Source organism: Ambystoma mexicanum, chromosome 8 (assembly GCF_040938575.1).
Source record: "Ambystoma mexicanum isolate Mex_15411 chromosome 8, UKY_AmexF1_1, whole genome shotgun sequence".
NCBI lineage: Eukaryota > Metazoa > Chordata > Amphibia > Caudata > Ambystomatidae > Ambystoma > Ambystoma mexicanum.
The window spans coordinates 310,392,688-310,420,203 of record NC_090929.1 but is presented as its reverse complement, the minus strand read 5'-3'; the positions used below and the strand labels follow the sequence as shown (position 1 = coordinate 310,420,203).

General features: G+C 43.7%; 1 protein-coding gene across 1 annotated transcript in view; it reads left to right on the top strand.

Annotated features, from left to right (window-relative positions):
* Positions 1-27,516, top strand: part of LOC138471868 (ficolin-1-like) — a 507,702-nt gene that overhangs the window by 48,780 nt on the left and 431,406 nt on the right. The window contains exon 3 of the mRNA XM_069609727.1: positions 4,287-4,340. Coding sequence (XP_069465828.1) covers positions 4,287-4,340 — 54 coding nt within the window. The remainder of the gene's footprint in view (positions 1-4,286; positions 4,341-27,516) is intronic.

The following is a 27,516-nucleotide window of genomic DNA, read 5'->3' as shown; positions in this document are numbered from 1 at the left end:
AAATAAGAATGACAGCACCCACAACTCATATCCCGGCTCCAAAGCAATCATGGGACAGTACAGCTCCTGGAACAGACAATACAAAAAACACACACTACTAACCACAAACCTCCCATGTGCCACACATGCCCAAAGGGCTAGCAATGCTACAAACAAAACACACAATCTAAGCATCCACCACAAGAACAAAGAGCTGTAAACAACAAACATACCAGCCACTGGACGTTACCCCTCCAGGTACCACAAGCCCAGTACAAACAAAAAAAGCACACTCAGAAAGCTGACATGCAAAAGACACCAGTTTCTCCTGATTCTGTAAGCATCAACTTAAGAGCACAAACTCTATACTATCCCTCTTCCATCACTAACCTCCCCCACCCACTTTTCTTACAGAGCCATGTGGGCGCCTGGAGACCATGCAAATGGTAGTGGTGCACGGTTAAAATCAACATAACAGAACATAACATTATCACTAAACTTAATGAAGTCAGTCCAGCAAAAAGTAGAAGAAACTATGAGCATATTCTTGCAGTACAGCAGCCTATACATGTGGTGCAGAGTGAGAAAAGTAACAAAAACACATTCCCTTTCATTGTCCCCCCATCTAACATAATGCTGAGCTACACTACACTAAAATATATAAAACATGAAGCTATAGTAAATTAACATGTCTAATGACTTTAGTTCATACTACCCCTCTAAAGCCACTCATCTATCATCTAACAATTACAAAACAGGGCGGCCGGGAGGACAGCTCATAGGCAATGCATTTGTCTTGGAAGCAAGACAACACATAGCAACACAGGTTCAAATCCTAGCCTCGTGCTTAGAAACTGGTCCCTGGTATTAAGCATGTTAAAAAAGAACATTTATTAATATCAGAGTCCTTTCCCCAAGATCAGGGGATCTGCAACCTTTGGCTCTCCAAATGTTTTGGACTATAATTCCCATCAGTTCTAGCCAGAATTTTCACTGGTGAGAAAGCATGGGAGTAGTAGTCAAAAACATCTGTAGAACCGTAGGTTGCAGAACCATAATCTACAAGTCTTGGCTGAGGAAGGATTTTTTATTTATATCATTGAGGGAAGTGTTTATATTTTGGTTCCAGCTACATTTGAATTTAGCCACACTAGAATTGTGCTCAGTTAGTTAACGTTGCTTTTGGATTCAGCCACTCTACAACTGTACTGATTTGGCGCCTGCTGCTTTTGAAGCTAACCACACTAGTATTGTACTAACTTGGTTACCAGCGCTTTGAATTTAGCCACAATAGAACCGTACCAACTTGATCCCCGCTGCTTTTGAATTTAGCCACACTAGAATGGTACAGATTTAGTTAATGCTGCTTTTGAATCTTGTCACACTCGAATCTGTACTCATTTGGTTTCCCACTGCTTTAAATTTAACCACACTAAAATTGTGCCCAGTTATTTAGCATTCCTTTTTAACTGTACTGAATTAGTTAATGCTGCTTTTGAATTTACCCAAACTAAACCCATACTGATTTGACGTCTGCTCCTTTTGAATTTAGACACACTCAAATTGTACTGATTTATTTGTTTAGATTTAGTTTAGATGTGCAACTCTGCAATCCATACACCAGGACCAAAGAACAAAATGTAGAACCAAAAATAAAACTGCTCAACACCCAGAGATCACCTGAAACCAACTAACTACCCTCTCTCTCTTCTCCACATCCTCAGACCTCTGACGTACTACTCACGCCCAGAGGGCTAGTTAAACAACCCACCAAAAAACTTGCAAGCTGCACACCCTTTCTAATCATACTACAAACAACTCAGACACTGGACGCCACCCTTACATATACAACAAGCCCAGTGCACATAACAAAACAAACCCAGAAAACTCATACACACAGGCGCCAGTTCAACCTGGTTCTACATGCATCAATAGATGAGCACAAATTCAATCCTATTCCTCACTCCCGCACTAACCAATCCTACCCAATTGTCTTACAGAGCCACGTGAGCACCTGGCGACAATGCAACTGGCAGCTGTGTGTTGTATAAATCAACATAACATAACATATAAGCAGATGTGAATACATGTAGCCACATTGGGAAGATTTCCATGGTTTACGGGGAGGTTGGCAGGAAGGTCAGCGTGGTTTTAATGTGCATTTCCTTTGGCATTCGCCTGGCCACGTTGAACTTGTTCCCTGTGCTTGCCTCCTCTTTTGAGAAATGCTGCTAGAATGCCTGCCTGTTACCACTCTGTCATATTTAGATGTAATGGCTTGCTGTAGAATATTTTTGTTTGCAATTGAACGTCTTAGGAATGTCACAAACATGTGCCTTTGTTTTTCCTGGATATCAGTTTTCTTTCCAACTCTGAATACCGCCTCAACAGCAGGTTTCATCAGTAGTATGTGGCATAGACATTCATAAAAGAGAGTGTCCAGAAATGTGGACATTGCCTGGTTGGAGGAGGAGTCCTCTTTTCGCTCCACTCAGGTGTTATGCTTAGCAGTTGATCATGGATCAGAGGTCTGCAACCTTTGCCCCTCCAGATGTTTTTGACTACAACTCCCACAATCCCTCCACTTTGACTATGATGGCTAGGGATGATGGGATATGCAGTCCAAAATATTTGGAGAGGCAAAAGTTGCACCTGTCTACTCTAGTGTGAGTTGGGGTCCTTCATGTTTGGCATTTTTTCTTTTTGTCTCTCCCTAAGCAATGTTGATTTCAGACTTGCAGTTGCCCCCACTGTTTTCAGTCCTCTCTCTGCACTCTGCCATTTTCCACTTGTATTTCAACACCAAGGACTGCGACAGAGGACTTCAGCTTAGTCATACGTAGCATGGTTTTCTTTGAAGCGTTAAAATCTCGTTCAGTTTGCCTTTTATTTTGTCCTTGCCCTACACTTGATCTTCCTAGGGGTGGGCGATTTGGAGGCATACCTCTGCTTATAATAGACAGACATCATATGTTGGTGAAGGCTGGTCTTGAAAATCAGGTTAGGTTAAGGTTTTATTCAGAAGAAATTCCATTAATAAATTCAATAAAACAAAACAACAGTGAATAACAAACACATCATATAATAACCAATCCTAAAACTCAAAATGCCCTTTGTCTTCTTTTTGAAGCAACATTGCCTCACATCATGCATACAATCTAAATCACGTAGTTCCTAACACATCATCACAGCGTTATTAGAGAAAAGTACATTTTTCCAGTTCAGTCAACATGTGTGTTAAGGAGCTCCGCAGCTAGGCACCACCGTAGAAAGCAGGTTGAAGAAACTGTCATTTTTTAGCACACCTTTGTTCTTGAATTATCAGGATAGGGCCGCCAAGGCTGACGCCACAACATGTCTGTATAACATTCCAAGAATGTGACAGCATCTCTACTGAGGACAAAAATGGGCAAATAACCAGTTATCTAGGATGTTGGCCACTCAGGAGAGTCGCCAATGACATTCTAGCTCACTGCTCTTTCACAGAGGTGACATGTCAATGGGAGATTTTACCATAGGCGGAGTGATCTAACACATGCAGCTCTCCTCTGAGCAGGAGTACCACCAGCAAGCACAGAGACTGGCTCCTGCTTTATTAGGAGTCAATACTGGGGCGCTTCAGCTCTATAGGCACGGTGAGCAGAGGGTTCATACCAGTATTACCCTTACAGGCTTAGGCTGAATCCCCTGTGTTACAAAATTTGCCATCCAATTCTGCGAGTTTCCCTAACGAGAATGAATGCGGTCAAATAACATGTTCTGTGGGAGGGTTCCCACTTAAGAGGGTCAATAATGAAGTTTTATAGATATCCAATGAGAAAGTAATATATTTCAAGGGGTGGACTTTTCCCCAAATTTGCACTCCCAAGAAAATCAAGCACGTTCCCAAATATTCTAGGTCTGGAGTTTATAATAGTAAATAATACCAGTCCTAAAATATGCTGCGCAAGGTTCTTAGGGATGCAGGACAAAAAATCACTGCCCTGGCGACTTTTTCCCAGGCGAGAGGATCATATAGAAGCACTTTATTGAACTGCAGCAGAGGAGAAATAGCTTTCTCTGTCTGTTCTTGTGGGTGGGACCAGACTCATGCAAATGGACTCTACTTGCAGGAAGGACCAGGCATATATGGAAATCTATATTTCTCCTCAGGTCAGCTGCAGTCAGCTAAACGTGGTTGTAGACACTAAAACAGGTTATTTGGTGGTGGCTGTTCTCATGAGAGGGGTGCATACATGTTTTGATATGTCTCTATAACGTAGTCTGTGAAATTATTGTGTGTAAAATATTTCACTTGTGTTTTTCAGGAGAAAAGGGAGTTCTCGGAGGTAATGGTAAAGCGGGCCCAGAAGGAGCAACAGGTAAAACTGAAAGAATCTTATACCTGTCCACCTTCCGCTTAAAGTGACAGAGCGTAAATGCTGTTCAGCTTTTATAGCCAAACGGAAGCTCAAAGAACGCATTGAAAAGGAGAATAATTGTCGAGCCGCCTCACGACATGTGTATGACTCTTGCTGCTATTTGACCTCTAGTCTTTATGGTTTAACGTTGGTCAGTTTACTAAAGTCTAAGATGGAGCAGATTAGAAATCATGCCCGCTACGGACCTCAATGACATCACTGGAAGTGACGTTGTAAGACCCATGAGTCTGTACGGCATCATAGGAAGTTATGCTGAATGCCTTTCACTGTTGATGCCACCACATGCAGTAACATCACTGAAGAAGAAAGCAGAAAAAGCTGACCAAGGTTTTTTTCATGATCAACTATATCTTAACTAGGGTGTTGTAATGCTATGCCAAGTTAGCAGCTGATAGTTGAAAGGAACACCCCCAGTGAAGACATCTACCAATACAGTCTTGCATGTGCACACATACAAAAAAACAGACTCACATACACACACCCATACACCCACCCTCATAAGTATGTGCTCTGTACAGCCCTGAATGCCCAGGCCATGTTATGTCATCCTATCGTATAGTCTCACTAGGTAAGTATAGACATAATAAACTAGATGCTGACTACAGATGCCCCAATGTTGCAAAGGGCACTCTTTTATGCACAGTTACTGTTATCATATGCTATGTACAGCCTCATATGCCAAATGCTGCTCCCCTATGCAAGGTGCACTCTCATAAGCAACGTTCTGCCTTACATCCAGACATTGCAATCAATATGAGAAGTGCATCCTCATATGCTAGGTGCTGCCATTATGCCAGGTATTGTCATATATGCCAGTTATATACACCAACACATGTCCTTGACTAGGCTGTGCTTGGGATAAAGGGAGGGGGCGGCTAGGGGGCTGGGTGCCACCACACGTCATGTGAAGCTGGGCTAGCAGGAGGTACATGGAGGATGGCCCGAGTCCACCATCTATGGTAGAGGGCTGTCAATGAGTCTTCACTTACTCTATTTACTCCATATAGGCCTCTTTAAGAAGGATGTAGTACCATAAGGATCCCCAAATGCTTCCTGTTTGAAGTGGTCCACCGGAAGCAGACTGCTTGAGAACTTCTCTATGGCCAATAGGCATAGGGAACTGGAAGATCTGCTTTAGCAGAGAGGGAGGTATAGTCTGTGTGAGTGTGGGACACTGGCTGGAGTCCTGTGCACACCTGTTGAGACAAAGATAGTCGGCGTGCCTGAACTAGGTGCGGGTTACGTTTCCACGTATCACGGCAGAGGGCCAATAGAACCTCTAATTCTGCTGCTGCATCAATCATGTCACCCACTGCAAGCATTTCCCACAGGTTGGCTCAAGGGAAGGGGCTGTAACCTGTTACTCAACACACCTGGGATCAAGGGGAGCACCAGAGCCAAGCTTTCTGGGACGAAGAGAAGCACTATTTTTTCTTTTCTTTTTAAACCGATATTGAATGTACTTCCCATTAGGTGTAGAAGTTACAACATTTTATTTAAAACCAATTAATCTATCCCCATGTTCAAAATTATCAATGCTTTCTAACCCAAAGTGTTGGCTCATAGAAAGGAACTCTTAAAAAAGGCAAGTGACTGAGACCGGATACAAATTATATGCATTTAAAATGAAAACCAATGGACAATACTGTGTTAATTGGAGCAGCTATTTGTTTTAGAACTTGAATTTTTTAATAACAGATCTTTCATGGACCTTCTCCAAATCGTTCTTAGTGTTTCTCACTCTCATTGGTGAGTGTTAGGCCTTTGGGCCGATGTGGTTATTTTTCTTGTCTTTAAAGTTCCTCAGAGGTTTATTTCTATTGGCTCCAGAAAGTGTATGTCAACCCTCTCTGCTGTAGCAAGCTCAAGGGTATCCACAACCTTTTGCTTCTGCTAAAGAGAGTCTAGATGTGGGCTTTCTGGGATCCCACATTCCACGGAAAACCAACATTCTGATGTCCTGTAAGGTCTTCCTGGTCTCCTTCCATATTGTTTAGGGTTCAACCAGGAGAGGGGCCAAGGGATCACTCCCTCTTAAGGCGATATGACCTGAGAGGGCTTGCCATCACTGACCGCATTCGGCCTGCCCCCGAAAGTTATACCACCATTAGCACCCGTGCAGTTTATAAACGGGTGCTAAAGTTGTGTAAAATGTTTTTAAAAAAAAGAAATACCTTGAGGTGCGCGACGCTCTGTTTCCGAAGTGTTTTCTGCATTGATGACGATGATGTCATCAACAAGGGAACCGACTCCAGAAATTTAGTGCGGTGCACACCGCTAGGTAAGATTTCTTTTTTCTTTTTTTTTTAAGTTTAACAAACCCTGAACTATACAGGTTCCAAAGCGTGAGGTGGAGAGGGAAAGGGAAGTGGAGGCACAGGCCAGCAGCACCCAGGTTTATACCAGAGAATTCAGCATGTGTTTTGAGCTTCCAGATTGGCCAGCGTCTCCTTCTAGGGAGCTAATGTGGCAATAAGCCACAAGACGACGGGCCAATACCGCCCCAGGTAATGCCCCCGGGGCTCATTGTTAACGAGGCTCCGGGGGCATTACCTAGGGCGGTATTGGCCCGCCGTCGAGGTGCTTATTGCCATTAGTACCCCGGCCCGTTAGACTGGGGTACTAATGGCATTTTTTTCTGTTCCTAAATGCTGCCGCATTTCGGAACACAAACAAAAAAAAAGTCAAAGAAAATGGCCACCGGGAATTGAAAATGTAGTCCATTTTACCTTTCCATGGCGGCCATCTGTTTTTGGAGGGCCAAGAGTAGGACTTTTGCCAAAATCCAATTGAACCTTTGGGTCCTGGGAATTCTCTTAGTGGTCGGGAAGCTTGTGTTCCAATGTTGGTATCCCCAGTTTTCCAATGGTCGTGGTTTCTTGGTATTTATTTTTCTCACATGCTTTGCCATGGCAACTATGGGTTTGACATTGGATATCTGGGCTAATGTTAATGAAACCACCAATGAGGTACTTCCCGCTCTCTTCCAGGAAGGAGGATCCTTGTTTTGACATCCTCTTGGTTCCTAACTTTGTGGCGCTTCAGAGTCTGGGTGGACAGTGGCCTTGACACTTCGTAATTCATCGGGTTCTCTCACCATTTTGTCAGTCTCAATGGTGTCTTTGCCTGAGGGACAATTGGGGACCGTCTGCTCCTCAGGCTCCTCTCCTTGGTCAGTCAATATTAAGGGTGTCACTTCCCAAGCCCATACCCTGACTGGAGGCTTAGGGTGGGGTCTCACCGCTATGTCCTGCTTTTCACTGAAACTGAATTTCTCCTTCAGTGAGCTGTCAAGCTTTACCTGAAGGAAGATTTTGCCAGCATGCATCTCCAGCTTGTACCTGGGCTCGACATACAGCTCGGCGAGCATGTGACCTGGCCAGTTATGAATTGGTCTTCCCATCAGGTCCCACAGTAAGAAAGTAAGTTGTCCCTGGTGATCATCTGCGCATTTGACGTCCATTACTGGCGCTATGGTTACAGCCCCTTCACTCTTAAAGCAGTCTCCATCACCAGTCCCTCAAAGCCCAGAAACTCCACTTTGGTGGAGGAAAATATTTGGCAATCTGGGGATTAAGGGTATATGAGGGCCTATTGACGAGCAGCAGCGTTCTTGAAAATTGATCATAGCAGTCATCTGCCTGTGATGGGGTTTTCTGAAGATCATGATTTAAGACCCCGTAGAAATGTAGGCCTCATCATTCCCTGCTTTTCAGAAGAGCAAAAAGTCTGGGAACAGAATGGTTGGTTAATGTAAGGATGCCAGATCCCAGAATGGCCCTCTGCAGCCCATTTGAATGGGCTAGGGTGTAATCACTCTTCCTGGCGTTGCAGGCCCCCCTTCGACCCTTGGGTATGGCGGGTATGGTTTCCAGTGTGAAATGTCCCTCCTTTAAAGAAAATTCAAGGAGAAAAAGCAAAATCCAGGGTTTGATGACGAGGTTTGACCTATGGGGAAAATAGAAATAGGATTAGGATTCCCCCCACCTTGGTCAAGGCATTGGCATCCTGCATTGGATAGCTAGTTTAAGCCTTCTGATTCCCACTCCTGACACCACTTGTCATGCAGCAGACCATTTGTCGTCTCTAGACTGTATCCCAGAAGCCTAACACACAAAGGGTAGTATGAAAGTACCGCTAAGTACATGAAGTACCGCTAAGTACAGTCCTCCTGTGGGTGGCTAACAGGTGCTGTTGGATTACAGATTTCTGCTCACCCATTTGAATTTGGCAACAATGAATTGTTTGGAGCAAGTCCTGCTGACATTAAGAACAAGTCAGCAGGAGAGCTGCATCTGCGGCTATTGCCATCGTTATGTGGGGGTGTGAGGTTTGGACGGTGTCACAGAGACCCTCCCTTCAAAGCCACAGAAACGTTGCTAGTTGCTGCGAAGTACTGATAATTACAGTCCTGCTGTGGGTGGCTAGGAGGTGTGGTTGGAGTGCAGAATTCTGCTCACCCATTTGAATGTATTTGTCTGCTGTGCTAACTGGTTACCTGGCCACCCACTGAACCTCACGGGAACCTGGCTCCTGCACGAGCAGTAGCCCTTCAACTGCCTCCTGGCTTCCCACCCACTTAGGGACTGCATCTGCAACCCTGCAGTTCCCTACCTCCCTGCACCTACTTGAGTCACCACCATGGGAGCACTTACTGCAATTTTGCCACTGCACCCCCCTACCACTGGCACTACTCCTCTTCCCTCCCCCTCACACTTGTACGATCTGAATGACACAAGGCCTAGTAAGATAGTTTGTTTTGTCCTCCTTCTGTCTAGCCTTCCTTGTCTTTTCATGTCTACAAACACTTGTGTACATGCAGGTTATAAATGACTTATCACATCATATCATTTAGAACAAGCCAGCAGGAGTCCCGCATCTGTGGCTGTTAGACAGAATAGTGTGCAGTTCCCTTAGGGAGCACTACAGAAGTTTAAGACTACAGGTATATGCAAGAAAATCCCCTTTGGTATCAGTCTGTACCACAAAGATTTAGTTGGTAGCTGTGGCCAAGCAGTCAGACTTATCTCAAGAGGGAGATGAGCAGTATTCAGGGTTTACACATTAGGACTACAGCACTATGGAACAAGGAAACACTGACCAAAGCTTTGTATCAAAAATAATATATATATTTATTTTACACACTCTAATGTTCACACACAAATCACTATTATAAAAGCAAGTTAAATCAGTCAAGAAAAGTATACACAACTCCCTATTTAAAGCATGGAGCCACTGAGTGCGTGTGGGGGACGCCAGGCGAAGCCAAAGCAGAACGATACAGCGGGTTGCCAGCAGTAGACATAGACTGGCAAATTTCCTGGAGTCCCTGTCGAGCTGGGGGTGTTCGTGAAAAAGCCATGTCATTGGGGAAGGGGTGATTGTGCACTCTAATACTTTGGAAACAGTAGTGCATACTTCCTCCCAAAACTGGGAGAGGCATGGGCAGGACCATGTGCATATAGTTAGCATCATCTGGCATACATCTAGGGCACGTGGGTGGATGGTGTTTCGACATGCAGTGTAGTCTAATCGGGGTGTAGTGGAATCTATGGATTACCTTGAACTGTATCAGTTTGAATCGTGAGTTAAATGAGATGTCGTGGTGCAGGCACACATGTGGTCCCAACGCTGGTCTGTCATCTCGACCTCGAGGTCTCTACCCGAGGAGTCCCTGAGCTTAGTGAATGGGGAGGTTACCCTACTCTGGAGGATGGTGTACAATCTGGAGACTTTCCCCCTGAAGGGCGCAGTATTTAATATTTCTGAAAATATCGAGTCATTTGGGTGGATAGCAGGAAAGTCTGTGCAGCTATTCTTGAGAGAACGGCGTAGGCCTGCATAGTGTAGCCAGTGGGAGGGCCTGCCACGTAGAGGTTCCGGTAGGATGCGCCATTCCATAAAGATGCCCTGATCAAAAACATCTCAGGCAGTACCAAGGCCTGCGTCCGCCCAACGGCGTGCTGTTGCAGTATCCACTCGAGGAGATTCCGGAAAGAAGTTCCAAAGGGGGAGGTCACTGTGAAAGGGGCACGAGGTGCCGGCATGTTTCCATAACTTATGAAGGGCTAGTGCCGTGGACCAAGCTGGGTCAAGGGGTGCAAACTTGAGGTGATGAGGGTTAGGGAGCGGATATCTCTACCATCTATCGCAAGCCGTTCAAGTTTAATGTGGAGAGGAGGATTAGTAGTTACGAACCAATGTGATGCAATGTGGGCTTGAGCAGCTATCCAGTACCCATCAAAGTTAGGGTGCTAAAGCCGCCTCTTGAATTAGGGATGGTTAGCGCTTCCAATTTTAAGTGGACTGCGACAGAGTGCCACAGAAAAGCATTGATGGTCCGGGTAAGTATCGTAAAGAACTTGTGTCCCGGCCATAGGGGGACATTTAGAAATCTGTACAGGAGCTGGGTCAGCACCACCATCTTAAGGATGGTGGTTTTACCAGCCAAGGAGATTGGTAGTCTAGCCCAACCCGTACACTTACGGTCAAGCGTGGCAAGGTACTTTGCAAAATTGACTTCATTTAAGGAGCTTTGCTGACGTGTAACTCTACTTCAAGATAGATAATCTCGGATTGCTCCCACACAAAACCGAGTACGTATAGGGGGGCCAGGGGCGGTAGCCTAGGCCAAAGGAAATAGTATAGATTTAGAGCAACTAACTTGGAGACCCAAGAGCTCACCAAAGTATTCAACGTCTTTCAATAGTGGGTCTAGGTTGCGTTCCGACGATCGGATGAAGAGGTCAGCATCATCTGCGTAGTGGGAGATGATCTCAGGTGGACCGGACAACCTTATACCTCTGTGTGCATGTCATTGGCGTATCCTGTCTGCTAAGGGCTCAATGGCCCTGTCTCATGCCCCTAGCTATTGGGAATGGGGTTGAACACCCATCCGCCGTGCGAACCCTAGCAACGGGAGAGGAGTAGAGGAGTTTAACCCAGGATCTGAAGTGGGAGCGAAAGTTGCATTTTTCAAGAACCTGCCACAGATATCTCCAGGACACAGAATCAAAGGCTTTCTGCATATCAAGGGTAGCTGCCACTGCCTGTCTGTCTGGGTCTATCCGGGCAAGTATGATGAATATACAGCGCAGATTGAAGGAAGTGGAGCATCCCGGGATGAAGCCCGAATGATCAGGGTGAATGATGTCTGACATGTAGGGAGCTAACCGCAGGGCTAGCACCTTCGCATAAATGTTGACATCACAGTTGATAAGAGAGAGTGGCTGATATGATCTGCATTGCGTGGAGGGCTTGACTTGTTTAAGTAGTAATGAAATGATTGCCTCACGAAGAGAGGGGGGAGGACACCCGTTCCGCAGGCCTCCTCCCAGAGAGTTGACAAGTGGGGGACCAGGCGGTTCTTATATTGTATATAAAATTCCATGGGTAGTCCGTCAGACCCGGGGGCCCTCCCAGAGGCTAGCGAGTCTATGGCGTTAGAGATCTCCTTGGGTGTGATTGTGGTGACTAGGGCATTCCTAGTCTCTGGGGAAAGGACAGAGAGCGGGAGGCTGTCCAAGCATATTTCTATCTCGTAATGCATCTAGTTCCGTGTCAATATCGGTTAGAGTGACGGGTGATTGAGAAGAGGCATATTGGGCTTCAAGGAGGGCAAGCCAAGCGTCACTCTCGGCTATGTCCCTCCGGATAACCCTAAGTATCCCCGACTCCTTAGAGATTGCGATGCCCCTGATATATATATATATATTTTTTAATTTTTTTAATTGTTTTAGTTAATTAATTAACTTTTACAATCTTATATTTGATATAAACAATTTTGAAAAGAATTCATTTTTCATCATTACATATTAAAACACACTTGTAAATACTCATAGTCCAAGAAGAAAGAAATACAAAATTAATACAAAATCAATATAAAGTTATAGATATAGGGCATTCAGGAAATATGCAGTTGCAATTCAAAATTAATACAAGATCAAAACAAAGTTATAGATTCAGGGCATTCAGGAAATTTGCAGTTGCAATTCTGATTCTCACTAAACGTGCCGAAAAAATTATTTTCCATCTTAACTCTTGATTTACATCTGCAAGAAAAGAGTATACATTTGCAAAGTGTGTTTTCCTCAATGATACTAGCTGAGAGCAATCCATGATAAGATGTTTAATAGTTTCTTGCTTTCCTGGCAAATTACAGAAACAACAGATGTTGTCTAATTTCTTAATTATGCGTCTGTCAGCTAATGCTTCCTTTGTTGGCCATAGATTAACTCTTAGACGCATAATTGCTGATCGAACAGTCAGAGATGGACTTCTTACTAAATAAGGTGTCATAGTTTTGTACTTTTTGTCAATCATGCAATTGCATCAACATGTTTATAGGTCAAACAAAACTCTCTAGTGTGAATCCAATTGATGGTAAAGATTTGAAGTTTGGCCTTCATCAGGTTTTTGACTAGAAGATCAATTGATACATCTGTATTTGCAAGCATATGATAAATACTACGCAGCCATTTCTTAGCAAATACATTACTAGAAAATAACAGGTAAGATGACAATGTCTTCAAAACAGTAGTAGTGTCATTACACAAAAGGCATTTCCTGAATAAAGCGCATAAGCGCCAATGATATTGAGCAGTTAGTGAAATTAAGCTTAATTCATAGCGGATCCATGCTACTGGAACCCCTTGGGGTAGATGTAAGATCTGTCTCCAGAATAATGCTTCCAATTTATCAAAGGTACAATCATCAATTAATTCCAACGCTTCCATTACGTATAACAACACAGGGTGCATTTTTGGGTATAGTAGGTCCACGCTGGCATGATTGAGAATTTGCAGTAGTTTCTCATTATAATTTTAGTTTGGGATATTGCTATTTGTAATTTTTGTTGCAATCGTTCTAGATGACTTTGATTGTCAATAGTAATGCCAAGATAAACCTATTAGCTTACTACATCGAGTCGTCCTTTTTGGAGCATACATGACAATTTCAGTTTTTCCCAAATGTATACTTAATTGATTGACCTGAATATACTGTGTGAGAAGAGTTAGTAGAGTTTGTAAGCCTACCAGACTTTTGGAACAGAGGACTATGTCATCTGCACCTACCATCCAATTTCGGGCATCTGTTGTTTGATTTACAAAAGCTTCTTTGATGTCATAGATAAAGAAGCTGAACAACGCTGACACCAAAATGCACCCCTGTTTCAGTCCTTACGCAGTTTTAATTGCTGGGGAGAGTAGTCCTTCTGTATTAAGTCTAATCTGTATGGAGGTGTTGGAATGAAGTGCAAAGATGATGTCCTTGAGTGTATCCGGACAGTTTGCTGACGATAGTTTGGCCATCAGCAATGGCCTAGAGACCGAGTCAAAGGCAGCGTTGAAATCGACAAAAGCCAAATAAATTGGCTGTTTAGTGGCTTGGGCTTGGCTCTTGATAGCACTTATGCATGCTAAGTTGATGGCGGTGCCCATACCCGTTACAAACCCTGTTTGATTCGGATCTCGCCTTTGATGAAATTTGGTCCAAGAATTGAAATCTTGCAGCACAATTCTGGTGAAAATCTTGCCGGATGCATCGAGCAATGCAATTGGTCTATAATTGCTGGGTTTAGATCGATCACCCTTTTTGGAGATGGGTACAACAATAGAGGTGCGCCAGGAGTCTGGTATGCTTCTGTTACAAACAATGGCTCTAAAAATGTTGTCAAGTATTGCGGCACAAGCCGTTGGATTCGCTTTAAACATCACATTATTTAGACCATCTGGTCCTGCCGCTCTCAATCCACTTGAACATTTTATCAGCTCTTCTATGTCAGTTTGCAAAAAGTTTAGGTCCCATCTAGCTGCTTCAGGAAAATGATAGTTTATGACTGAGGTGCTTGTTTCACTATAGCGTTCAGAAAAATCGAGTATCCATTGCCATTCCATCACCCCATTTATCTGGCTATGATTTTGTTTGTCATAGTGTGCATTATTTAGTAGCAACCATATTTCTGCAGTGCTTTTATTCTCTATGGTCTGCAGCATGCATTCACTATCAGCCTGGAACATGAGTGCAGCTCTGCCACGCATCCGATTTCTGAACTTGGTTTTAGCTCTTCTCATGGCTTGAAATTGGAGTTCAAGTTGGAGTAACTTGATTGCTCTCTTTTCTCTTCTCAGTTCTGATTTACGATCTTCACGTCTTGATTAAATTGATGTTTATGAGAGAAGGCGTGTTGATCATTTTTCCTTAAGACTGTCCTATATTTGTTCATCATGCTTGCATATGAGATGTTACTCTTTTCTTGCGTGTCCAGATCTTTTCCGAGCATATATCAGTTCTTGTCAGACCACCTGAATCTTGTCTTCACATTGTTAACCATCACACTTTGCCTTATTCTTCTTGGAGATTTAGCAGATGGCTTTAAGGACCAGGGCCAAGTTAACGCAAGCAAGTGATGATCGCTGTTTGTTTGTTCTATGATCATAAACTCAGTTGCTATATTGAATAAGTTCTCATCAATATAGATGTAATCAATGATGTTGCCAGAGTCTCCAGGATGCCAGGTGTTTATTGGTGGCACATCTCCTGGAAGGGAGCCATTGGTCACTCTGAGGTTCCTATCAACCATGAACTGGAACCACCTGCTTACTTGTTCGAAGAGGGTCTTGTTCTTATTCGAAATGCAGTTAAGGTTGATGTCCCCTGCTATAATGGTGGCCGAGATGTCTGTGGAGGCCAATATTAAGTCCATGAATGAGGTCAGTGCTTCATAGAATGCGTCATCTGTGATGCCAGCAGGGTTCCTGTACATGTTGATTAGTCCAAAGGTTGAATGTTGCAAATTAATCCTGACCAGCTGAAGGAACGCATTCGGTGCAGCCCATGGCATGATGGTAAACACACTACTTTGTTTTACTGCTACTAGTAATCCCGAAGTAGGTCTGCCCTTTGTCGCTTTAACTGCTGGTGACAAGGAAATCTCATGATTATTCCAGAGAGGAGTGTTCCTCAGCCAAGTTTCTTGTAGGGCTATGATATCATAATCAGCCAGACAATTACCTTTCTCAATCTGCAGGTGGTTGTGTCCACGAGTATTCCACGAGGCAAGGGAGATGGTCTGTGAGCAAGTGATTGATTGTTGTGCTCTCCGGTTCGTCGCAATTTCATGCACAGATTTCTGATAGATCTGCGGCATGTATTTAGGGTGCTGATTCGGTTGTGGTTCTACTTGTCCTTTGGCATGCAGGTCTTGTGCAATAATGAAACCTAGTCTAAATAGCTCCATCTTTGCTTTCCATAGTGCATTTAGCACAACTCTCGATGGTAGCATAATCGTATGATTGAAAGATCTTCGTCGTTCAGAAATTCTATTTGATCGATATCTGCCGTCGATATGTCTTCTAATTCAGGAATATCTCCGAATATATTCAAAACACTTGTTCTGCACAGATCTAACATTGAGTATGCTGCTGCACGACATTTCATGATCAATGAGTATCTCTTTTCAATCACCGCGACCGTTGGTTCTTTGTTGTTCACTTTGGTTGAGTTATTCCTCGATTTGTTTCGCGGGTGCTGGTTGTTATGACTCGTGACGTATGCACTACCCTCCTTTGTGGGTACCAAGTTGAGCCACTCATCCTGACCATTTTGGTTTCTTCGAGGTGCGCAGTCATTCACCGGTCCCATGGTATTATTCTGATGGAAAACTTCAGGGCCATTTCTGGGCTCAATCTTCCAAAAATAGACATCTAAACACAATTTTATTGACTGTTCAATTCGTGCCTGTTCTTGTAGTACATCTCTTGAGGTTTGTGTTAAGTGATGTTGTATCATTCCTTCAGTGGGAGCAAAGGTGAGACCAACCTGTCTCTCACCAGGAAAGAGACAATTAAACTCTGGACATTGTTTGTTTGATGATGTGTGTATTGTATTAGGTTCTGACTCATTAATCTCATCAACTAGAGGTTGGTTCTCAGCTTCTTTTGGTTTCATCAGATTTGCACCTGTGCTGATGTGCTGTTGTGAGTCGTTAAAGCAATCCCACCTCTTTGTTGATTGTTCATGTGAGCGTCAAGTGCTTCACGTTGAGATTCTAATCGTTGATCAGATTGGGCTTCATTCAGCCTACAATTTTGATCATTGGCATGGGGGGAAATTCTAGCTGGCTCTTTTAACAACAGGTTTGAAAGATTACTCCCCTTTACTTTCAAGCACTGTAAGTAGGCTGCAACTTCAGTTCTTATGTCTAGCCTACGTTGATCGAGTAGCAAATCGTCGGTTAGGCCAGCAGTTTGTTTATTTTCCTTCAAGGGAATAACAGCAGGCATATTTTCTTTAGAAGTTTGTGGTTGATTGACTTTCGTCGCCAAGGAAGGTACTAGACACTCTTTACTCGCACAATGTTCGCCTTCCTTTAGTGCATCAAGTAGATTGTTTAAGGGAGGGTGTATTAACGTATGATTTCTGTGAGGTGAAGTTGAGGCACGACCACACATATTTTCATGATCATCTTTAGCTAGTGCAAGTGCCTGTGCTTGTGTTGTATGTAACTAGTTCATGCGTGTCATTGACAAGGATTGTTGTTTTCTTCTCCCTAATCTTGTCTTTCTTTAATTCACGGATAACTTTTGTTTATTATACTGATTGTTTTTGTTCTTGGTGAAGATATCAAAATGTCCTTCAGCAGTCTGTATCTGGTTGGTGTCTATTATGTTTTCCTGAGAGTTTTGCTCGATGCTAGTCCAAGAATTATTTTTCTTCGATTCGTTATCTGCATCGACATTAGGTATGGCGTCCTGTGATAATACAGGTGTTATTACCTGTGCAATAAATGGTATGACTGATGGGATTTCCTCCACAGGACGCATGCAGATGTCTGCTGCACCAGTGGGAGCGTTGTTGGAATGCGGTGTGACATTATCTGCGATTCTCTTATTTTTTGATGCTTGTTCGATTGCAATCCAATCTGAGATTCCTTGCATTAGCTCTGTTTGTTTTGCTAGTTTTGTCTCTAATGTTTCGTACAATTTAAAGAAACTGGTGATGGTCATGTGCACCGTTGCCAAGGTGATTTCCAACATAGTGGGGGGAACAGGTGTCATCCCGTGTGGCTCTTGCTGGGGAGCCGTAGGTCTTCGAGGAGTAGGGTGCACAAAAGAAATGGCAGGTGACCCTGGCGATGTCGAGCAGTGTATACTTGGCGTGGATGCAGTGCAGACATCGGAATTGTTGGAAATGTCATAATCACCGGCATGTAGTGAAATATCTGGAATAACCCGGGCTTTCATCAACTACGCCGGGTACAGGCGTGTCTGCTGGTAGTAAACGTGAAGGCAACCATGTGTTTCCTAACATTGTTTCATCCAAAACAACAGGGTCTTTTCCAGGATTTGTTTTGGAATTGTGTGTAGCAGGAGGCTGTGCCATCTGAGCAGAATTTCCCAGTTGCACAGCTAATTGTTGGTTCGCACTACACATGGGTATGCTTGATGTTGGTGCTAACGGAAAAGTATCAGGAAAAAATGTGCGAATATCGCGGGTTGGGGTGAGTGAAGAGCAGCGGGTCACAGCTGTCAATGTTATGACTTTGCGAGACACTCGTGTTGCGCTGCCTCCTTTAGGACCCACCCCACCCCTTCTTTGTGGTGGAAGCAAGTCTACAGGCATATCAGACTTCAAGGAATATAAACGCTGCAACATAGAGGTGCCTGCGACAACCGTTACTAAGCAAGACGAGCCCATAAGACTAAGCACACTTACATGCAATTATTCAAGTAAGATCAGTTTCTTTAATCAGTCACCACACAAGCGACTGGTCCCCAGCACTTCAGCAATGCGTTAGTAATTTGACACGTGAGGCAAAAAGGGAAAAGGAAAAAGGAACTGGGAGGGCTCACAAGCACGTGGTCCTTTCAGGTCCTTGCCTCGGTGTATGGTGTACGTAATTAGTGTCTCTCTTTAAGACCAATATATATATGTTAACATGGTAGGTCCTCGTTCAAGGTTCACCTTGTAACGGGCAGCAAAACTGGTCCAAAGGAAAAACGCTCGAGGGGGATACAGGAACAGCAGAGCAGACGTCTGTGGCAAAGTGGTCCTTTCCAGTCTTTACCTCGGTGCGCGCGCACTGGTGCACGCACGTTCCAAATTTATGCACCACGCCAAAAAGGGGGCTTGGCCAAAGTAATGAATCTTGTAACGGGCAGCAAAACTGGTCCAAAACTGGCCCAAAGGAAAAATGCTTGAGGGGGATACAGGAACAGCAGAGCAGACGTCTGTGGCAAAGTGGTCCTTTACGGTCCTTGCCGCCTTGCCTCTGTGCTTTGCCCCTGATATAGACTTTGAATGTCTCCCAGAGAGTGGCTTGTGTTTTCACAGAACCAGTATTTAGTGTAAAGAAGTCGTCAATGCTGGTTCCCAGTTCAATCTCAAAGACGACATCTTGTAAAGAATGTCGTTTCAATCTCCACGAGGGAAGCCCCAGATCGTCTGCACTCAAGTTCAGGGAAAGAGTCACAGGGGAGTGGTACAAAAATGTTCTGGGAAGGATAGACATCTGGGTGATGATATCTGAGATAAGCCATCTGTCTATACGTGAGTGGGAATCGTGGACCGAGGAGTAAAAGGAGAATGTAATGGAGTCGGGGTGAACCATGCATCAGAGATATCTATCTGGGCCTGCATAATCTACTATGGTCCAGGCTGCCTTGGAAAGTTGGAGAGGTTTGAAGCCTGATTTATCGAGCTTAGTATCGAAGATAGTGTTAAAGTCCCCAGCCCAGAGGATAGGAATAAGAGGGAATCCAGATAGAAAGAAGTGAGATGTACATAGAAGTCCGGGTCATCTATGTTGGGACCATATATGTTCTGTAACACAACCTCCCTGCTCATCAGGGACCAAAATAATAACACACAACGACCAAGGGGATCTATATGAGTCACTTTATGTTAGAATTTGAGGCTTTTATGGATTAAAGTCATGACTCCCCGATTCTTTGTAGAATAGTGTTGGGAGCCTCATGATCTCGCAAACCCCTCACATCCACTAAAGAGAGCATGTGTTTCTTGCAAAAAAAGTCATTTAACCTTATGCCGTTCAATATACAGCTGCATTTTCCACATTTTAATGTGATTACCCAGCCCCCTAATATTCCAGCTCATACACCTTACACTGTTATCAACGATTGGGACAATAAATCCGCAACAATGAGCAAGTGCCCCAGCTGGGGCATGGTTCACCAGGGCCAGGCCAGAAGTGCCAAGGCCTCGATCCAACTTGACTAGTATGAGAGGATTCAGGAACTCGAATTCCCAGCCACATGTCAAGCATTTTTCCAACTATAAAACATTCCCAGAGCGGTGAATCCCTCCCACATGTATTCCATCATCTTCTGTGACTCGGTAGCCTCGGGGGTTACTGATGTGTGTGCTTCCGATTTCGGTAGGGGTTCATTTGGTTTTGGCGCAGCTTTTGCAAACATGTTTATGGAGCTTTGCTTCCTGTTGGCTCCTTTGGTCATGGTCACACCGACCACATAGAAGCTAAGTTGTGCGGCCCTCACAGGATCGGGAGAGGGGGAACAGGCCAAAGGGCGCAATCAGCGAGCCGAAATGTGAGGCAGTAATTTTCAAGTTGTCGCATTGATTGAGCGGCAGATGCAAGGTCATGCGTCTCCTAGTGCTGCGAGGCCAGGCCGGACTGATACAGGGGAACGTTGGTCGTGGCTTGGTATATGGAGAAGCTGATTAAACAGGTGACCAGCAACTCAGGGGGAAAACTAACAGTCTCGTGCCCAACATCCCAAGAGATAGAGGCAATGAGGATTTGGTCTGGGTGTCTACCCTGGCTCCCAGACTAGGGCCAGGTGACCTGAGTCGATCAATCCTTAAATTGTGGTTGAAGTGACCCCCCAGTCTCTAGCTGAACGGACTGTGGCCTCCCACGTACAAAAGGGTAAAATGCATTTATGGAGGTAGTCCAGATAAGCTACCAGACAGCCAGACGTAGGCAGTGGCTGGCGATGAGGCGACAGGCTGCACACCCGCCGCGGGTAGAAATTATACTCCTCAATGGTGTAGAGGCTGGCAGCAGAGGGAGGAGAACGTGGGGCGTGAGCTACTCAGATGGTGATGGCACTCAGAGACTATTCCTTTCCAATGGGTTGATCAGCACGATGTTGCAGTCGCTGGGCTCCGGGAGAGGCACAACCAGGATGGTAGCAGTCGGGCCACACACGTGGGACACGTGGGTCACAGGCCCATCCAGGCTGAAGCGGTCAGAGGGATAATCCGATGCCCTATCTTGACCGTAGGGGTGATACGCAGTGCTAGTGAGGTCCAACCAGCATCCGCTGTAATGTAGGAACAGGGTACACAAGGTTCCCTCCTGTAGGACAAGCTTGGGCCATCCTGCCACCCTGTGGACAGTCACACACACACACCTCAGGTAGTTGCAGGGCTGGGAGGCAGTGCGCAAAAGGATAGTGTGCAAGGGGGGACAGGGCAGCGTGCCTCTCCCGGCCAACAATGATATTCTGTGTCCCCCACAGTGTAAACAAGTTGAGTGACACTGTATCCAGTCCACTATGTCCCAGGGGAGGGGTGTCAATACGCCAGCTGTGAGCGTCAACTTAGGGGGAAACTGCAATCTGTGGATTGACAGGGGAGTCCAAGAGGATAGCGTTGAGGCACCGAATGGGTTGTTCAAGTGGTGCGCAGCCAGGCGAGGGTTAGTGCCTCAAGCCCCACAGCACAGCAATTGTGTCCCTCCCACCACGTATCACAAATGGTAGCAGCACCTCTGTGGGTCCAGAGTAATTGGTGCACCAGCACAGCGCGCTGCTGCGGGCAGGGGGCTCTGCACCTGAAGGTTTGGTGGAGGGGAGGCGTCTCCTCTCTCGTGCTGCCCCACTGTAGATCGATTGGACCGCCGTCCGGTCCACAGGGCAGCAGCGGAGTCAGTTGAAGTGTCGCACCACTAGGGCAGCAGGTCTCCTGGCAGTCGCTAGTGTAGAGCAGAGGAGGACCTCAACGCAGAGTACACTCTCCGGGGGAATCAATAGCGCAGCTCCGAAGTAGCAGGTCACACCAGGGCTTCGGTGGACGGCAGTGGGGAAGAGAGGTCCACGAGGAGTGCACAAACAGAAGTAGAACTGCAGGGGGTCAAGGGAGCACCAGCCACCATTGCAGTAGCGTATGATGAGCCCAAGAATGGGCTCGCTGCTCCGAGGAGTGGCTGCCCCTCCCCCGAATCACCGGCTCTTGAGTGTGAAGAGGTTCGCCCACTGTGGAAGTGTGGCACGGGATGCTGTGAAGGGGTCTGGCGGCAAGGTTTTCTCCACATCCTTCTCACTCCGGGAGCTGCCAGATCGCTAGGATCTGTGTTGGACTGGGCGAAATCAGCCCGTGAAGTCTGGAGGACAAACGCGGCACGAACAAGGCAGAAATGAGTGAAAGGATCTTCCCCAGCACAGACCTCCAAATTCAGGTGGCCATATTAACCAAGCGCAACAACGCTCCCAGCTGATGCGATTTTTAAGATAAATAGCAGTTTTGCTAATATTCTTCCAAGATTATGCTCTGTGCTAGATTGTTAATGGATAATGAGTAAGAAAAGGTTTAGGAGCTGTGCAAGGGTACATTTTGAGCTTGAAAGTTCCCAGATCAGCAGAAAATGCAGTCTCAAACTGTTCACGTAGCATGGACCCGTTTGCGAAGTGCGGACTTGTTCGCGAATACGTCATCATGCTGCACGCACGCGTGTTCATGTGACACTGTCCAGAAAGTCTGCGATGATGTCAGATGTTCGCGAACATCGGCGAACACAAAAACCGTGGAAAAAGTTGCAAAAAGTGTATAGAAGTGTTTAAAATGATGCTAGAAGGTCGGGAATGGCATAGTTTTAAGGTGAAACTTTGTAAATTGGACAGAAAATGTTGCTATATTGGTAAGTATGATATTAGTAAATTGTAGGAAATTAAGGGTGCACCGGTAAAAACCTATGACATTCACAGAAAAAAAATTGTTGATGGGTGGTTATGGTTAAGTTGCACTAATAAAAATCTATGAAATTCACTGAAAAAATGTTGTTAAAGGGACGTTATGGTTAGGTTGCACTAATAAAAACCTATGAAATTCAATGAAAAAAGATAATTAAACGGATGTAATGGTTACAAGTAAAACTGAAAAACCTCAGAAATTCCCCAATTATGGTAAGCTAAGCAACCATAACACGCGCCACCACAGTACACTGCTAATACTAACACACAGGACATGAAAGATGACATCATAAATGTCATTGATGACATCACTGATGACATCACACATCTGGATCACTTGTTTTTATTTACTGACATGATCAGGCTAGTTTTTTGTTTTTACTGACAATGAGAATTTCCAAAATGTAAATGGTGCCATATATCTACTTATTAACCATTTTATATGTTCTAAAAGTACTTTCCTTACAGTTTAATCTGAGCTCATAGTGCACATACATGTGGCAATAAGCACACCTCAAACACACAACTAAGTTGTGTACACGATAATTAACTGTAATGTTATTGTCATTTCTGGTGCTGTTGTTTCTTTCTTTCTTACTTTAGTTTCCCTGTATCTGCCTCTAATTTGTATGCCTTGTGCGTTTCTATATATATTCTTTCTACTAACACAAGTGTGTGGTAGGTTTTCAATTGTTACCTATTTATTCCATGTTTAACATTGCTCAAAACTCTCGTAAATTAGTGTTAGGGAGAATTCTCCAGAATGGCTAATTTCCCTTACCTACTGAGTGCCTCGGCAGCTTTGCTGGATTTCTAGGAATTATTTTTTCCACCTGGTAAGAGTGTGAGCCTTTTTTTCCCACTCTTACATGTGTTTTGCTGTGTATGTTTTAACATTCTTCTGTTCATAGACTGTGGAGCCTCACCTACTCCACAGGCATCATCTTTTTACTGTGTGTTGCACAGCACCTTCAGTGCAGTGACACAGGGTTGTCTTTTAGACTTCCCAACTCAGACTCCATTTTCTGCGACTGACTACTGTCTCCCAGAACATGTAAAGTTGCATTGACTTTATTATTCTCTTTAAAATCCACAGACCCAGTGCAAACTATCTTATTTTTTTTTATTGATTTAGTTGTCAAACAACTTTCAATTAGAATAAATTAGAACATTTAAAACACTTAGGAAAAAGAGGGAAAAAGTAAAGAATAAAAGCAAAGAAAACAACAAAAAGTACAAATTCAAATACAAGACTCTTACCAACAGGCAACTTATTTCAAAATTTAAAAGGCAAATACTAAATTGACGGATAAAAGAAATCAACAGGTAAAAGAAAGTCATGAATTTGATAATGCATATTATAACAAGGTCTCACTCATATAGCCTATTAAATGGAATCAGCACTATCCAAAAAGCAAATTTCAATAGGGCCAAGGCTCTATTTGTAACTGAATAATACATTTGGCTATAGCTATCTGAATTGCCATGGAGTGCGAATGGAAGAGTCTATTCCATAGATCTTTTGAAGTGAGATTAGTCAAATAATCAAAATGAACCTTAAATAGCAAACTTCATTTAGATAGAAGGCTAGGACATTCAGTGAGCAGATGTTGTAGGGTCTCCTTGCACGTTGGGATAAGGCAGAAATGACAGCAGTTCTCATCATTTTTAATTTGACCACGTTGTTGTAAAATTTGCTTTGTTTTTACTAGATCTAAATGATATCTTAGATATGTCTGGCGGTGACGAAAGGAAGGACATTTTAATAAGTATGTTTCTGTTGTACGGAATTTCTTCCCTATGTAATCAATTTCCTTATAGCTATTATGCATTTTACATTTGTTCAAAGTCCAAATCCAGTCAATATGCCACAATTTATTTTTGGCTTTCACAGGGTTAAATTTGAGAGTTTCTGCTGATATCCCTGCCTCATCCATTATATAATTTGCAAGGAGACGGAACTTACAAGGGAACGTATGTTCAGAGTTAAGTATACACGTAGCAAAATTATCAATAGGTAGATCAGATTGAGGGGACATAATTAGCTTCCTGTAGAGACTCAAGACCTTCCAACAATACATTGCATAAAGAGATGACAGGCCAAGTTCATATCTCACCATACAGATGGGGGTACACTGAGGAATTACTAAAACTCTCCTTACAAAATTTGTCCTCTAGTTTTGACCAAAACTGATGAGTTTGCAGGGGCTTAGTTTCTGAGCCATATAAAACTATGGCTGTAACTTTCTGAGAGCAAAAGTTAATAAGTGAAGCATATGAAAACTTCGCGAATTTGTATTTAAGGACCAGGGTTTGTGAGATGGCGATTTGTATTTTGACTTCTAAATCGGCAAGATAAGAAACATCAGTGTGTTGGTTGCTAACATTGATTCCAAGGTATTTGTAGTGCTGAACATTTTCCAGTACCTTTCCATCGAGTCTCCATTTATGATTACATAAATGGGCTCGCCTGATGGGAGCATTAATCAGGATCTTTGTTTTTTCTATATTGATTGTCAAATAATTGCTGTTGACATACCCCTCCAAAGTTGACAGTGTTTTGGACAGCAACAGCAAATAATCAGCATAGAAAAGCGAGGCCACCGGATGGGAACCCAATCGTGGTGGGTCAGATTTTATAGATGAGAAAAGGTGACCCATATCAGCGATGAAGAAATTAAAAATCATTGCTGCAAGGAAACAGCCTTTTTTCAGCCCACGGGCAGTTATGATAGGCGCAGATAGCTTTCCATCTGTCGAGAGCCTAACACGCATGGATGTATTCGTATGTAGTTGGATAATCAGGTTTAAGATGGTGTTAGGACAACCTGCTGCTAATAGCTTTTGAAACAAGAGGGGTCTGCTAACGGAGTCAAATGCTGATTTAAAATCGACATATGCCATGTAAAGTGATTGTTTGGGCTTAATAATCTGTTGTTGCATGGCAGTTATCGTCAAGAAATGTATGGACGTACCCATGCCCGGTACAAAGCCAGTCTGGTGTGGATCAAAAAGTTTGTTGTCATTGATCCAGGTGGATAAATCACATAGTATTAGCCTGCAGAATAGTTTGCCTGGAGCATCAAGCAATGCTTTTGGGCGAGAGCTCATTGGAAGTTGACGATTCCCTTTTTTAAAAATTGGGATAACTATAGCCTTGCGCCAGCTCTCAGGAATCTGCTTGGCTGTCAATACAGCTTGAAAGATCTTAAACAGTATTACTGCCCAAATGTTAGGATTGTCTTTGAAATCACAGTTGGATACCCCGTCGGGGCTGGGAGCTCTTGAATAACTCAGTTTGTTAATGTACATCTCAATGTCATCAAGATCAAACAGAAGGCCCGGATGATGGAATTCAGGGATTAAAAAGGAATAAGCAGCACCATCAACACTGGAATAAAGATCTGTAAAGTGACTAATCCAGTTTTTTTCAGGAACAGCATTAATCTGCAAAGAAGCTTGTGAGGTTAAAGTGTTCTGATGCCATATAGTCCCTGAATTTTTGGAGTCTAACGCTCGGAGCATTTGTTCCCCATCATGCTGATACAAAATAGCTCTCCTGGATGTCACTCAATTCCTATATTTGGATTTGAGAGTTTTAATCGCAGTAGCCCTATTATTGTCATCGACAGATAGTTGACGAATGTCCCTCCGGAGATGTATTTTTTTTTGTTTTTGTTTGAGCTCATAATCAAAACAGTGCTTATGCATGAAGATAGGTTTATTAGATGGGTTCCTCACCTCCAAGAATAGGTGTAAAATTGACGTATAGTCAGATCCAGGGTAAACAGCAGCACAACCAGCTCCCATCCAGTAATGCAAGTTGGTTAATCGCTCTGGGGTCAATAGTAAACGGTTCCGACCATTACTCATATTCAACTGAACTTTATGGAATGTAGAGGTTGTGTGTGTTACTTGAACTGGCCATGACCAAGAGACAGTAAATTGGTCATGATCACTTTGATTGTGCTTAACGATCGAAAAAGTTAAGATCTCTGAAAATAAATTGAGGTCTGTATAGATATAATCTATAACAGCTTGTTGGGAATCGCGATGCCAAGTGGACTTGGCTGGAAGATCGCCTTCAACTGCGCCATTCAACATTAGCATTTGCTGATTAGCCATTAGAGAGTTCCACCTTTTCGCACTGGATGGGTGAGATAGCTTACTGTCAATAAGACTATGCTGATTCAAATCACCTGCTATAATAATAGAAGTAACTGCTTGATCAGCAACTTCCAAATCTAGCACATCTCCCATGGCACTCAAAAAATCGTTATCAGAAATTGCTAAGTGATTCCAATATACATTGACCAAAGCGATGCAATGTTGAGACATTTGTATTTTCACAAGCTGGATATATTTATTTGGGCTTATCCAATCAGTTAAGGTTAGTCCACTGGAGTTTTTGATAGCTACCAAAAGGCCCGACATTGGTCTCCCATGGGCCTCTGTAATAGCAGGGATCATAGATATGGTGTGACCATCCCAACCCAAATAGGAGTCAAAGATAACCATGTTTCCTGCAAAAGTACAATATCAAAGTCAGATAAATTAGTACAGTGCTTATTAAAAAGCTGGGAATGGCCTTGGGTGTTCCAGGATATAAGAGTTAAAGTTGAATTTTGAGAGCATTTTAATCGTTATAAGAAGGGTGCATGTCATGCTTGAAAGCAAGCACGACTGTAGTCTATTTCAGATGTAGTTTTTGTGAAAGGTAGTTTCTGGGACCCAAGAATTCCAGGAGCACTATCAAACTGAGTGTGAGTGCACCATTGGGGAGCAGGAATGATAGAGAAGATTAATGCTGCTCGACAGATTCATAGTTTAGAGTGAAACCCAGATCATACATTGTGGTTCTTGCTTGCCATATAAGGTTCAGGATGACACCTGAGCGAATCCCTAAACGGGACGATGTTAAGTCAATATCACTTAGACATTCAACCAATTCTTTGTCTGGGGATGTCATGTCTTCTAAGGCAGGTGTTTCTCCAAAAATGTTAAATACAGAAGAGCGGTTCAAATCACACTTATCTGGTCGATCTGACCGACATCGGATTAAGACTGTGTGAAAATGTGTGGTTTTAAAACCCCTGGCATGCAATGGGGTTTTTGATGGTAAATCATTATTGCTTTGAATTTCTGGTGCCAATATTGCAGGG